Genomic DNA, 14,706 nt, shown 5'->3' on the forward strand with positions numbered 1-14,706 from the left:
AGTGTATATTCGGCGTAACTTGACTCAACCGCGCGTTAATTCGTATTCACAGATCGTCGGCCAGATGATGGATGCTGACAAGATGAAGATCCACTACGAGAAGCTGACGACCGACCTGCTGGAATGGATCAAGATGAAGATCGAGGTGCTGGAGAGCCGTAGTTTCCCGAATTCCCTCGAGGGTATCCAACGGGAGCTGCTGGCCTTCAAGCAATACCGCACGGTGGAGAAGCCGCCGAAGTACAAGGAACGATCGGAGATAGAAGCGCTGTACTTCCACATAAACACTCAGCTGAAGTCCCTGAACCAGCCGGCGTTCACTCCGCAAGAGGGACAGCTGATCCACGACATCGAGAGGAACTGGGTAGAGCTGGAGAGAGCGGAGCACCGTCGGGAGGTCGCCCTGAGGACCGAATTGCTGCGGCAAGAGAGGCTCGAGCAGCTCAACTACAAGTTCGAACGGAAGAGCGTGCTGAGGGAGGGCTACCTGAAGGAGATGATCCAGGTGCTGACGGACCCGAGGTACGGCAGCAACCTGGCACAGGTGGACGCCACGGTGAAGAAGCACGAGGCCATCAGCGCCGACATATTGGCGCGCGAGGAACGCTTCCACGACTTGACGAACATGTCCGAGGAGCTGGTCCGTGAAAATTACCACGGCCTAGAGAGAGTCCGCAGCAGGGAGCAGGAGGTGTTGCAGAGATGGAAGGAGCTGCTGGCTCTACTGGACCATCACAAGTCGAATCTGGTCGCCCTGTGCTCGCTGATGAGCCTGATGCGGGAGATCGAGACGACGCTGGCCTCGATCCAAGAGCTCCAACTGAACTTCCAGAGCACCGACGTGGGCCCGCATCTACTGGGAGTGGAGGACCTGCTGCAGAAGCACAGTCTGCAAGAGTTGCAGGTGACAGCGTTGGGCGAGAGTCAGAGGAGGCTCGGCAGACAGGCGGCTCAACACCTGGCGCAGCCGCAGAGCAAAGAGGTGCCTCTGCTGCGACAGAAGCTCGAACTGCTGAACAGCGCCTACGACGAGCTGTTGGAGAACAGTAAAGAGCGCAAGGCACGGCTGGAGGACGCCCGGAACTTCTTTCACTTCCTGCAAGACCACGAGGACGAAGAGTCCTGGCTGGTCGAGAAACAGCGGATCTGCAAGGCCGGTATATCTGCCAAGGACCTGCGAGCGGTGATCTCGTTGCAGCAGAAGCACAAGGCTCTCCAGGATGAGATGAAGGTGCGCAGGCCCAAGTCCGAGCAGCTCTGCGACGCCGGCAGGAAGCTGATAGCCGACAACCACTCGTCGGCGCTGGAAATACAGAACCGAATAGATTCGCTGCAGGAACACTGGAGGGTCCTGGAAGAGCTCGCGGCGTTGAGGAAGAAGCAGTTGGACGACGCGGCCGAGACATTCCAGTTTTACGCCGACGCGAACGAGGCCGATTCGTGGATGAACGAGAAAATGGCGCTCGTCGCTTCGGAGGACTACGGAGTGGACGAGCCGAGCGCTCAGGCCTTGCTGCAAAGGCACAAGGACTTGGAGGGCGAGCTGAACGCCTACAAAGGCGACGTGCAGTCGCTAAACACCCAGGCGGAGAAACTCATCAAATCCGGAATCTCCACTTTGGAGCTGTCCGCCGATCCGGAACCGGTTGCCGAGCTCGAGCAAGAAGAGTGGAGCAAGGAAGTCAGGCTGGTGCCGCAAGACGAGTGGGTGGACGAGGTGGTCGAACGACTGGAGTCGAAAACCGTTCACGAGGACAGGTTAGTGCCGCAGGTGAAGAGCTTGTATCCATTCAGCGGCCAAGGTATGCATATGGTTAAGGGTGAGGTGATGTTCCTGATGAACAAGACGAACCCCGATTGGTGGAGCGTGAGGAAGGCCGACGGTACGGACGGATTCGTGCCGGCCAACTACGTCCGCGAGATCGAGCCGAAGATCGTGCAAGTGCAAGTACGAAGGCCCGAGAAAGTCAAGGTGACTCAGCGTGTAAAGAAGACGAAGATGGTGAAACAGGTAGTGCCGGTCCGGCGACTGAAGTCCATCAAGTCCACCGTGAAGCCGATCAAGCGGAAGACAGTGAGCGACGGCGACAGCGTGGAGAAGCGGCAGAAGAAGATCAACGACACCTACGGCGAGCTGCAGGAGCTCGCCGTGAAGCGCCACGCGTTGTTGGAGGACGCCATCAGGCTTTACGGCTTTTACCGGGAATGCGACGACTTCGAGAAGTGGATCAAGGACAAGGAGAAGATGCTGAGGGTCGACGATCCTCGCGACAACGTCGAGACGGCGAGGAGAAAGTACGAGAAGTTCCTTACGGACCTGTCGGCCTCGGGGAAACGAGTGGAGGCTATAGATACCGCGGTGGATGAATTTGTTCGTCAAGGGCACAGTCAGCTGGACAAAGTCAAAGCCAGGCAGAAGCACATACACCAGCTGTGGGATCACCTGAACTGGTTGAAGACGCAGAAGGAGAAGAGCTTGGAGGGCGCGTCCAGCGTCGAGCTGTTCAACAGAACCTGCGACGAGGCTCACGATTGGATGCTGGAGAAGATTACCCAGCTGGACACGGCCGAGCTGGGACCGGATCTGAAGACTGTACAGGCTCTGCAGAGGAGGCATCAGCATCTGGAGCGAGAACTGGCGCCAGTCGAGGAGAAAGTGAGTTATTTCTTGATCACTAATCGTCGCGATCAGCAAATCGTGCGAACAGACACTAACTCTATTTTTACAGGTGCGGAAAGTAGACTTGTTGGCGAACAGCGTCAAGAATTCGTACCCACACGAACTTAATAACGTGAATGCAAGACAAAATGAGATTAAGGAGCTTTGGAATAAAGTCCAGACGAAGGCTAAAGAGCGGAGATCCCGTTTGGAGGACGCGGTCGGTCAACAGATATTCATGAACAGCTCGAAGAACCTGATCAACTGGGCCACGGACATACAAGAAACGATGAAGGCCGAGGAGCCAGTCAGAGACGTCGCTACGGCCGAGCAGCTCAAGAAACAGCACATGGAACTCGGAGAAGAAATACGTACCAAAGAAGACGAGTAGGTGGTTTATGCCATCACTTTGCGATCACTCTTTCCGAAAAATTCCACAAGATATGCGTACAGATCAAATCTATTCTTCAGATGTTAATAATTCATTGACAGTGTGAAGAGTTTATGTCATTAATCAATTCGCTTAGGCAAGAATCGTTGCATTTGCAGATTCCGTGAAGTCGAAGAGCTCGGTAACCAACTGTTGCGTCGGAACTCGAGCCTGGCGGACGTACGCGAACGTCTGGACAAGCTGAACGGATTATATCCAACCGTGATGTCCGACTGGATAGCAAAAGAAGAATGGCTGCGGCAATGCTTGGAGTTGCAGCAATTTAACCGAGAGGCAGATCAAATCGAAGCCACTACCAGCTCGCACGAGGCTTTCCTCGAGTTCACCGACTTGGGGGAATCTCTGGACGACGTGGAGGCGTTGTTAAAGCAACACGGCAAGTTCGAGAATACTCTGCACGCGCAAGATGACAGGTTGAAGGCGTTCAGCGACACTGCGGACAAATTGATCGCGCAAAATCACTATGACAAGGATTAGTAAGTATCAAGGCGGATCGAACTCGCAATTTGGTCGGATCTTCTTCAGTCAGATCTCACTCGTAGCCTCACCTTGACACGTTAAAGAAACTCGATTTCGCGTCGATACCGGCTGATACAAATGTAATTTCTATCTAGCATCAACGAGAGAAGAAATCAAGTATTAGCGCGTCGCATGGCGGTGAAAGACGCCGCTCAGCGCCGGAGAGCAGCCTTGAAAGCGTCCGAGCATTACCAGCAATTCTCAGCCGAAGTGGATGACTTGCGCGACTGGTTGGGTGACAAAATGAAGACCGCGGCCGACGAAAGTTATCGCGATTTGAACAATCTCGAGCGGAAACTGCAGAAGCACGAGGCCTTCGAACGGGAACTGCGCGCCAACGAAGGACAACTGAGAGCGGTCAACAAGGCCGGCAAGGCGCTGATATCCGAGGAGAATTACAGATCGGACGATGTCGGAGAAACGTTGAAGGACCTGAATAACCAGTGGGACCAGCTGGTGGCGTTGTCACTGGAGAAAGGTCGCAGGCTACGACAAGCCGCTTCACAACATGGCTACAATCGCACCATGGAAGACGCTAGGCTGAAGCTCGAGGAGATCGAGAGCTGTTTGCAGAGCAAGCAAGTCGGCGCGGACCTGCGCAGCTGCAAGGAGTTGCTGAAGAAACACCAGACCCTCGAGACCGACATGTGCCAGTGGGAGCAGAAAGTGGACGACCTCGTGGCCATGGGTCAAGAGATGGCGCATGAGGGTCATTTCGATGCGGCGAACATCCTGAAGAGCAGTCAAGCCACACAAAAGAAGTACGTTGAAACTGACCCATCCGTTGATATTTAAACCAGATGACCGAACTAATCGTTCAATAAAGAGTTGGGTAATAACTAGTTATTCGGTTAAAAGTCGAGTTAAAAAGTTAATGAAACTTTTAATCTTAACAACTTAATATTAATTTAACTTTTGTTTCAATTAATTTCCTTTCTACGTAACCTTTAACTTAACTAAGTTAATTTTGCAAGCTATTAACTGTTAACTTAATTAAAAATAAAAATTCATTTACCCAATCCTGTTAACAAGCGATTTTGTCGTTGAGAAATGGATATAAAATGGTGTAAAATTCATCGTGTGCTCTCACAGATTCCGTAGCCTGAAAGAGCCGGCTAAGAGACGACGAGAAGCGCTCGAAGAGAGTCTGCGTTTCCACAAGTTTGGTTTCGAGCTAGATGCGGAGCTGCAGTGGATCAAGGACCACTTGCCGCAAGCGTCCTCGACGACTCTCGGACAGAACCTGCACCAGGCGCAGACCTTGCACAAGAAGCACAAGAAGCTAGAGGCGGAGATCGCCGGCCACCAGCCCATGATAGACAAGACTCTGGCTTCCGGGCAGACGCTCATCGACCAGGCTCATCCGGAGAGAAAGAAGGTAAATCACGAGAGCTCCTTTGCGAAACGATCGGTTTCTTTTTCTCTCGCGAACTCGCACGATGACGATTTAGCTCACGCGAGACTGGAGTAAGAAATTATGATTTTTGCACAGCTGGAGCGTTCTGAAGAGTACTGGGTCTACAGAGGTAAGGTGGACACAGATGCATGGAAAATGTTGCCAAAAAAAAAAGAAATGCCTATCGCTTTTCTCTGTTGATTATACGCTCGCGATCACGTCCGATCTCACGTAATTAACAAATAATTATTTTTATAGGGTTAACAGAGGCTGTAGTGTGTAATTCTTTTTTTTTTTTCCTTTTAATTCCAGAGACTACTTTTGTGTGTTATTTGTTGACCCTTGAGGCGCGGAAACTTTTTTCAGCGATCTTTCATGTAAATTTACGTAATTGCATAATAAAACTTTACATTAATTTTCTTTCAACTTTCAAGTTTGATGAAAGAAGTTTCTGCCGAGTCGAGAGTCGTCTATATCAAAATGTTTTTCGTTGTTTTACACAGGCGTACCAACTGAACGAGTATTTCAAATATAATTCATTCGTTAAAATTACACCCAATTTTGTAGCTCGTATCTTTCAAGTTACAAGAATGTAAGATCAATCACACTAATACATGGTGCAATTTTAGTTGCAACAAGCTTCTTAATTTTACCTCTTTGTTTAAATACCTCAGTCAATAAGTATCAAGAATCGCGAAAGATTGTGTAGAAAAGATGTGTAGCCTATGTGTTGCATGCAAGACGTAAGCTGATACTTTTGCCACAGCAGCAATACTCTCTGAGCGGCGGTATCAGCATCATCGATATATTTCGTGCCGAACAACTGAGCTTCCGAAAGCAGCGTCAGCGACGAGTTATTTTATTAATCATTAATATAATAGAGCTATTGGAGGACGGAGAGTAATTGGTCGCGTATGCTTTGACCAGATCCAAGAACTGTGCGATGTTCTGGATGACGCATGGAAGGACTTGCAAGATAAGGCAGGAGACCGTAGCAGAGCGTTGGACTTGTCCCTAAAAGCGCAGGAGTTCTTCTTCGAAGCTGGCGAGGTCGAGAGCTGGCTCAACGAGAAGAACGACGTGCTGAGCTCCACCGACTATGGCAGAGATCGTGACGCCGCCACGAAACTATTGACGAAGCACAAGGTACTTCTATGCGTAGAAATACAGTATTGACGAAACGAAGAGAGATGTTCTTCCAAATTTCTTTCTAATTTCAACGCGAATTTATAGATATACGTTCGATAAAATCTCGTTTACGTTCGTCGAATTTTTCCCAGAGGATTGTGATTCTTAATTTTTCGCTATTTGCAGGCTGTGGAGCTCGAATTGGACACGTACAACGGTATCGTGACGGAAATGGGACACACCGCTGCCACGATGATAAACTCGAAGCATCCCGACAGCAAGGCGATAGCGAATAAGCAGCAAGCGATCGTCCAGCAAATGCGCGCCCTGCAACGACTGGCTACCGTGAGGCAGCAACGTTTGATGGAGAGCATGTACCGCCACGAATACTTCCTGGAGAGCAGGGAATTGGAGCAATGGATCAAAGAGCAGGAACAGGCGGCCGCGTCGGAGGACTACGGGCAGGATTACGAGCATCTGCTGATACTGCAAGCGAAATTCAACGATTTCAAGCATCGAATAGAAGCTGGCTCGGAGAGATTCAACCAATGCGAGGACCTGGCTAGAAAACTCATCGCGAATGAGAGCCCTTACATTCAGGACATCGAGAAACGTCAAGAGCAATTGGGGTAAATTTATGGCTATGAGAAGATCCTTTCCTTCTTTGATTATCTTCATTTCTGATATTTAAGTATCCCTTTATCGTCTTCATAGAACGTCGGTACCTCGCTCACTTGCACGTAGTAAATTAACAAGATGGTGCAAGGGGTATAAGTTAATGTAAGGGTAGAGAGTTACCATGTAATGGATGAGTGAAAAAGTTCGATTTGATTTTTAGGTCAAATTCGATTTCATTGCACGTGGTGATGAACGAATTCATCAACGAAACTATCGTTGTCGTTATAAACTGTCGTTGTCTATAATTCGCCAAAATATCCGTATATCTCTTTGTCATAAAAGGTGGTCGAAGAACGTAGAAAATCAAGCTGAACTTTTTAATATTCTTGGTATATATAAATCTACTTATCTATTCTCGGTGTTGGGACACTAACATTCTTTCAACGCACGTTCAACACAGACACGACGAAGACGATCCGGTGCTTCAAGTACGAAAGCAACACGCGATAACGCAGTGAGTACACGTTTAATTACTTGGACTAATTCGTACACGTACATTGATGAGTTTGTATGCAAGTTTTATCGCATCACAATTTGAAGGTATTCACCTCTCATTTTTACGCATGACTGTTAATTTTTGAAACCTGGTACGTTGGATTCTTATCTCTTAAGTTTTCTGAAACTTCTCTCTGAGCTTTTTATAATTTTAAGACTTGTAAGATCGAGTAGTTTTCCTCGATCGAGACTCGAACTTCCGGGATAATTGTTAATTAATAATCTCATGTACTATTTTTTTTTTTTTATCAGAGAATCATGGCAACACTTGCTGGGTCTCATTCGAAATCGTGAGCAGCGGTTACAAGCGGCGGGCGAGATCCACCGGTTTCACCGCGACGTGGCGGACGCGCTGTCGCGGATACAAGAGAAGGAGGCTGCATTGCCGGAAGATCTGGGTCGCGATTTGAATTCCGTTCTGGCGTTGATCAGGCGGCACGAGGGCTTCGAAAACGACCTGGTCGCTTTGGAAGCTCAGCTGCAGGTCTTGGTGGAGGACGCGTCCAGACTGCAAGCTCATTATCCCGGCAACAACGCAGTGCACATTCAACAACAACAGCATATCGTCGTTGATCATTGGGAGGAGCTGAAGGAAAGGTCTGCTCATCGGAGAGATCAATTGCAGGCCAGCTGCGACCTGCAGCGATTCCTCACTCAGGTATCAGATCTTGTCTCCCGTCGTTGGTATTTAACGTTTCACGCGCCTTCGACTAACGAGAGGAACTCTCAGGTTAGAGACTTGATGAACTGGGCGGCGGGACTGCGCGCTACGATGTCGACGGAGGAGAAGGTTCGAGACGCGGCCAGCGCGCAGACATTGAAGGCGGAGCACGAGGCTCTGAAAGGAGAGATCGAAGCGAGGGAGAGCAGCTTCAGCTCGGTGCTGGACCTCGGGGAGGCGATGGTGCAGACTGGTCACTATGCCGCTACAGTAAGTCGACCCATCTACATAGTTCACTCTCACACGTTCATCTACCAATGATTACGGTGTGTCTCATAGGAGGTCGAGGAGAAGTGTAATCAGCTGTTGGACGAGCGGCAAAAACTGCACACCGCTTGGCAGCAGAAGAAGGTGCACTTGGACCAACTGATCGACCTGCACTTCTTCCTGCGAGACGCCAAGCAGCTGGACAATCTGTCCAGCACGCAGGAGGCCGCGCTGAGCGGCGACAACTTCGGGGTTTCGGTTGAAGAAGTTGACGCGCAGGTGAAGAAGCACAACGAATTCGAGAAGCTGCTGGTCACGCACGAGGAGAAGCTGACGGCTCTGCAGGAGCACGGGGACAAGCTGCTGGCGCAGAATCACTTCGACTCGCCGACCATCGGCAGACGGCTGAGCGAAGTGGTGCAAAGACGGACGAGGATCCGGGACTTGTGCGACGCGCGAAGGAGGCGGCTCGAGGCCAGCCTGTTGCACGCGCAATTCGTGAGGGACGTGGGCGAGGCTGAGTCTTGGATAGGCGAGAAGCAGAAGAAACTCGAAGCGGAGGCGTCGAAGGGTGAGGTGTCCAGTCTGGAGGATAAGATCAAGAAACTGCAGAAACACCAGGCGTTCCAAGCGGAGCTGGCGGCGAACCAGAGCAGAATCGAGGAGATCAGGGCGAAAGGGGAGACGTTATTGGCGCGGAAGCACCCGGCGAGCGCGGAGATCCGCCAGCAACTGGAACACCTGCACGCGTCTTGGAGGAAATTACTGCTCGAGTCTGGAAATCGGGGCAGAGGTTTAGAGGAGGCCCAGGACATCTTGGAATTTAACAATCAAGTGGAGAAGATCGAGGCCTGGATCCGGGACAAGGAGATGATGGTTCAAGCCGGCGATACTGGCAAAGATTACGAGCACTGCTTGAGCCTCCAGAGGAAACTCGACGACGTGGACAGCGACATGCGGGTGGACGATTCCAGGATAAAAACGATCAACGCTCTGGCGGATAAGCTTATAAAGCAGGGTCGCGACAACGAGTCGAAAACGATCCAACAACGTCGCGATAACTTCAACAATAAGTGGAAAGGCCTGCAGGGCGCGTTGAGCACGTATCGCGAGACGTTGGCGGGTGCGTTGGAGATCCACCTGTTCAACCGGGATATCGACGACACGAGCCAAAGAGTCATCGAGAAATCGGTGGCGATGAACACGAGCGACACGGGGAAGGACTTACCCGCCGTCGAGCAGCTGCAGAGGAAGCAAGAGGCCATGGAACGGGACATGACTGCTATAGAGGGTAAACTGAAGGAGCACCGAACGGAGGCGCGTAACTTGTCGCACAAGTATCCGGACAAGGCTCCGCAAATAAACGGGATATTGTCCGAACTGCAATCCAACTGGGACGATCTGCAACGTCTGACTCGACACCGCCGTGACGCTCTGAATCGAGCGTACACGTTGCACAAGTTCCAAGCCGATCTGCACGAATTGGACATTTGGGTGGCCGACACCATCAAACGCATGGACGAGTCCGAGCCGCCGACCACCATATCCGAAGCTGAAGCTGTGCTGGAGCTGCACCAAGAGAGGAAGGCGGAGATCGACGGTCGACGGGACATATTCAAAGGTTTGAAGGAGCACGGCCAGAAGCTGCTGTCGATCGACGACGAGGACGTCAAGGACAATCTCGAGCACTTGGAGAAGCTCCGGCAAACCTTGGTGCGCGCGTGGGATGATCGCAGGCAGAAATTGACACAGGCGCATCAATTGCAGCTATTCAAGGAACAAGCCGATCATGCTGACAGCTGGCTGGCGACAAAGGAGGCGTTCCTCAACAACGACGACCTCGGCGATTCGCTGTCGGGCGTCGAGGCGTTGCTGCGTAAGCACGAGGAATTCGAGAAGATGTTGGCGTCTCAAATGGGACGCATCGAGGAACTTGAGAAGTTCGCCAACGATATCCTGTCGCAGCAGCACGCGGATGCGAGCATAATAAAGCAACGGCTCACCTCGGTCTGCAACAGAAGGGACAAGTTGAAGAACAGCGCGACGGCCAGGAGGAGGAAGCTGCTGGAGAGCCATCACTTGCACCAGTTTCTCAGGAACATATACGAAGTGGAAGGCTGGTTGCACCAGAAGCAGCAGGTGGCGAGCGACGAGAATTACAGGGACTCCTCGAACTTGCAGAGCAAAATTCAGAAGCACGCCGCGTTCGAGAGCGAGCTGGTGGCGAACAAGGGCAGAATCAGCGCGGTGGTCAACGAAGGCGAGGCGCTCATCGAGGAGAACCACTACGCCTCGAAAGAGATACAGGAGCGTTTGGACGACTTGGAGGGGGAGTGGCGTCTCTTACAGGAGACTAGCGAGCTGAAGAAGAACCGGCTAAACGACGCGTATCAGGCCTTGCTGTTCGGCCGCAGTCTGGACGAGTTCGAGACGTGGATGGATGAGGTGGAGACTCAGTTGCAATCGGAAGATCACGGCAAGGATCTCTCGAGCGTAGCGAATCTGCTGAAGAGACACACCAACCTGGAGAATGACGTGCTCGGGCACAACGAGGCGTGCGAATACATCAAGGAGACCGCCGCTAGCTTCCAGAAATCGAACCACTTCATGTGCGACGAGATTCAGGAGAGGGCGTTAGTTACGATCAACAGATACCACAGTCTTCAGGAACCGATACAGATACGCAGGGATAATCTGGAAGACGCGAAGTTACTGCATCAATTCGCAAGGGACGTTGAGCACGAGCTGCATTGGCTGTCGGAGAAGGAACCGTTGGCCGCCAGCAACGATTTGGGAAGCTCCCTGACTACGGTGCAACGATTGCAGAAGAAACACCATGCCTTGGAGGCGGAACTGTTGTCCAGGGAGCCTGTCGTGGCTTCTTTGGTCAGCAGAGCGACCGTGATGATCAGAAGTGGACATTTCGCGGCGGACAAGATCGAAAAGTTGTCGCAGGAGTTGCAGGTCAAGCTGTCGCACCTGCGAGATCTGGCGAGTGTCAGGAAACTGAGATTACTCGACGCTGTGGAGTCGCAAATGTTCTACGCGGAAGCCGCGGAAGCTGAACAGTGGATTAGGGAGAAGCATCCGCAGCTGACGTCCACCGATTACGGCAAGGACGAAGACTCCGTTCAGTCTTTGTTGAAGAAGCTAGAGGGCATCGAGCGCGACTTGTCCGGTTTCGAGCATACGGTCGACAACCTGAAGAAGCTTTCGCAAGGCCTAGTAGAGAGGCACCACTTCGACAGCAAGAATATCGCACAGAAACAGGCGGACATCGAGACGAAATTCAAGGAGCTGCAGAAACTGAAGGAACATCGACTGCAGAGATTGTCGGAGAGCGAGAAGTTCTACAAATTTATCAGACAGGCTGACGAGGTGATCGAATGGATCGGAGACCAGACAACGGTCGCTGCGTCGGAGGACTACGGTCGCGACGTCGAGCACGTGGAACTGCTGATCCAGATATTCGATAACTTCTTAGCCGGCTTGACGACCAGCGAAGGCCGCGTGTCGGCCGTACTCGAGGCGGGTCAGCGACTGATAGAACAGAACAACCCCGAGAAGAACAAGATACTCTTGAAAATCGACGAGACGAAGCAACAGTGGGAAGACCTGAAGGAATTAGCGAACGCTCGGCAAGAGGCGTTGGCGGGTGCCAAGCAGGTCCACATGTTCGACAGGACGGCCGACGAGACGATCTCTTGGATACAAGAGAAGGAAGCAAACCTCAGTTCAGACGGCTACGGCCACGATCTGGAGACGATTCAGGCGTTGGTGAGGAAGCACCAAGGATTCGAGACCGACCTGGCGGCCGTGAAGGAACAAGCGGAGTGCTTGATGGAGGAAGCGTCCAGGCTAATCGAGCTGTTCCCGGACGCGCGTATACACATCGATGTGAAGCACCAGGAAGCGGAAACCGCCTGGGGCGAGTTACTGGAGAAAGCGGCGCAGAGAGGAAGTAAACTGGCGCAAGCCGAACAATTACAGGCCTACTTGGGCGAGTACAGGGAGCTGATGTCCTGGATAAACGAGATGGTGGCCAAGGTGACGGCACCGGAGTTGGCACGAGACGTTCCCGGCGCCGAGGCGCTGATCTCCAGGCACAACGAGTACAAGTCGGAGATCGACACGCGCCAGGAGGCCTTCGAGAAGTTCTACAGGACCGGGCAAGAGCTGATTGAGCAAGGGCATTTCTTGGCGAAGGAGATCGAGGACAAGATATCGGTACTGCAGCAACGCCAGCAGATCCTGAAGGACACGTGGCAGCAACGGAGACTGATTTACGAACAAAACCTGGACACACAACTGTTCAAGAGGGACGCTGAGACCCTGGAGAACTGGATACTCAGCAGGGAGCCGATGCTGCAGGACGGAAAATTCGGAGAGAGCATATCGCAAGTGGAGGAATTAATAAGGAAGCACGATGACTTCGAGAAGACTATAGAGGCGCAGGAGGACAGATTCTGCGCACTTAGGCGGATAACAATGGTAATGCTCGATTATTTTTATCATCTTTCCATTAGTGTTTACCGGGTTGCTCGGTTATTCTTAGTGTAAGCATGCAATGTTTAACACCATAAATATTCGTGCAGCTTGAAAAAGCCTTCCAAAAGCAACAAGAGGCGGAAATCGCAGCTCGCCAAGCGGAGAAGGAGCGTGTGGAACGTGCGAGAATCGAGGAACGGAAACGCAAAGAGGTGCAGAGGATAACCGAAGAACGTAAACGCGAAGAGGAGCGTAGACGACTGCTGGACAGCTCTCATCGCACGCAACACGACGAAGTTAATGGCTCCGTCGACGAGCATGAATCTGTGAATATGTGAGTGAAAATTAAGATTACAGCGTAAAATTCTAAATGTTCAGCTATATTTCGAGCGATAAACTTTAATATTTTTAAGTTGATATTACAAAAAAATTATAATTATCTACAGAATTATATAAATTAATGACACCATCTTGTTTATCAGATTATCACCGTTAAAGGGTGCTACTGCTTCCGAAACAGCAGAACCTGCGACACCTCAGAAACCGCACGGCATATCGCATATGTTTGGCGAAAAATTAAGACGAGGTAGGTTTAATAATCCTAATTAATAATAATTAATTATTAGATCGTATGACATTTGTAATATGAAAAAGAAAAAAAAAAGTTAGAATTGATTGCTCGACGACGAATTGGACTTTTTTCAGCGACTTCGGATATCAAGAGAGCCGAGAGCATGAAAGTTGATACGAAGAAGCCGAAACGGACTCCGAGCTTCACGACCAGACGAAGAACGCAAAGCTTCAGGAAACTGCAGCGAATGGAGAACATGGACGCCCTACGGCCGGTTGAAATTCAAGGTCTCCTCGAACGGAAGCACGAGCTCCAAAGCGCCGGCAAGAAGGCCGCCGTGCGGTCGTGGAAACAATATTACACCGGTAATGAATCGTGTTCGCGTGATTAAACACACGTAAAGTCTCACTTGCAAGCTTACTTTTATCTTTCGATCATTCCAGTGCTATGCGGACAACTGCTGTGCTTCTTCAAGGACATAGAAGATTTCTCGTTAAGCAAAGCGGCCACCGCCCCAATTACCATTTTTAACGCTATATGTGAGAAAGCGGACGATTACACGAAGAAGAAGAACGTATTTCGCCTAAAGTGCACGGACGGCTCGGAATTCTTGTTCTTAGCGCCGAGCCAACAGGAGATGGAAGATTGGGTTAATAAAATTTCGTTCCACGCGAAACTACCGCCAAGCCTGCAACTCCTGAGCTATGACGAATCCCAGAAGGTTTGCGATAAACAAATAGAATAATTTTAATCTTCCTCGATGATTATTTTAATCGTTCACACGTTATCTGGATCTCTGATCGTTATCTTGAAATACCACGAAACCAGAACTGTAAATTGAAATTCTTACATTCCCTATTTCTCAAATTGAAAAGCAGCAAGAAGGCATGGATAGGCTGCAAAACACGGTGGATAACGCGGACGATAACGTGTCGACCGGAAGTAGCCACGCTTCCACACCTGAGATGGAGAGGAAAAATTCCGTCATCAGACGCGACCCTGCGGCGAACCAGCATTCGCCGAGCTCGGTGCAGATCGAGTTTCTGCAGAAACACCGGCAGAATCAACAGCAACGCAATGACATGCAGAATGCCGAATTCCTGGCGTCGCAGAGGTCCGAGCCGCAGACCCAAACGGAGTTTCTGCAGATGCACAGACAGCAGCAGTTGCTCGCGCAGCAGCAACAGCAGCAGCTGATACAACAAGAGCAACTGGCGGCCCAGAAAGACCAATATCAGCAGAATTCCGCGATGCTGGGCACCGACAAGCCACCTATACCACCGAGAGGCGCCCCCCCGCCTGTCCCTATGCGAACACCGAGTTCAGAAAATATGGTGCAATATCGACGTAATGGTACGCACCTATACGAATTTAAGGTTCTAATAAGAATTTA

The 14,706-nt window shown here is 50.9% G+C and overlaps 1 protein-coding gene across 6 annotated transcripts in view; it reads left to right on the forward strand.

Annotated features, from left to right (window-relative positions):
• The window catches only part of LOC106751702 (spectrin beta chain, non-erythrocytic 2), a 62,863-nt gene that overhangs the window by 45,439 nt on the left and 2,718 nt on the right, over positions 1–14,706 (forward strand). For 3 of the 6 annotated variants that reach the window (XM_014632772.1, XM_014632729.1, XM_014632765.1), the window contains exons 6-21: positions 53–2,656; positions 2,730–3,046; positions 3,209–3,586; positions 3,725–4,390; positions 4,722–5,007; positions 5,953–6,171; positions 6,340–6,782; positions 7,232–7,285; positions 7,579–7,984; positions 8,057–8,257; positions 8,327–12,745; positions 12,850–13,076; positions 13,225–13,328; positions 13,448–13,678; positions 13,757–14,034; positions 14,189–14,666. In XM_014632772.1, the coding sequence (XP_014488258.1) occupies positions 53–2,656; positions 2,730–3,046; positions 3,209–3,586; positions 3,725–4,390; positions 4,722–5,007; positions 5,953–6,171; positions 6,340–6,782; positions 7,232–7,285; positions 7,579–7,984; positions 8,057–8,257; positions 8,327–12,745; positions 12,850–13,076; positions 13,225–13,328; positions 13,448–13,678; positions 13,757–14,034; positions 14,189–14,666 (11,311 nt within the window). The remainder of the gene's footprint in view (positions 1–52; positions 2,657–2,729; positions 3,047–3,208; positions 3,587–3,724; positions 4,391–4,721; positions 5,008–5,952; positions 6,172–6,339; positions 6,783–7,231; positions 7,286–7,578; positions 7,985–8,056; positions 8,258–8,326; positions 12,746–12,849; positions 13,077–13,224; positions 13,329–13,447; positions 13,679–13,756; positions 14,035–14,188; positions 14,667–14,706) is intronic. The other 3 variants (XM_014632738.1, XM_014632746.1, XM_014632755.1) reach the window with 3 other exon arrangements.

Source organism: Dinoponera quadriceps, unplaced genomic scaffold (genome assembly GCF_001313825.1).
Source record: "Dinoponera quadriceps isolate SergipeBrazil2010 unplaced genomic scaffold, ASM131382v1 scaffold141, whole genome shotgun sequence".
Taxonomy (NCBI): Eukaryota; Metazoa; Arthropoda; class Insecta; order Hymenoptera; family Formicidae; genus Dinoponera; species Dinoponera quadriceps.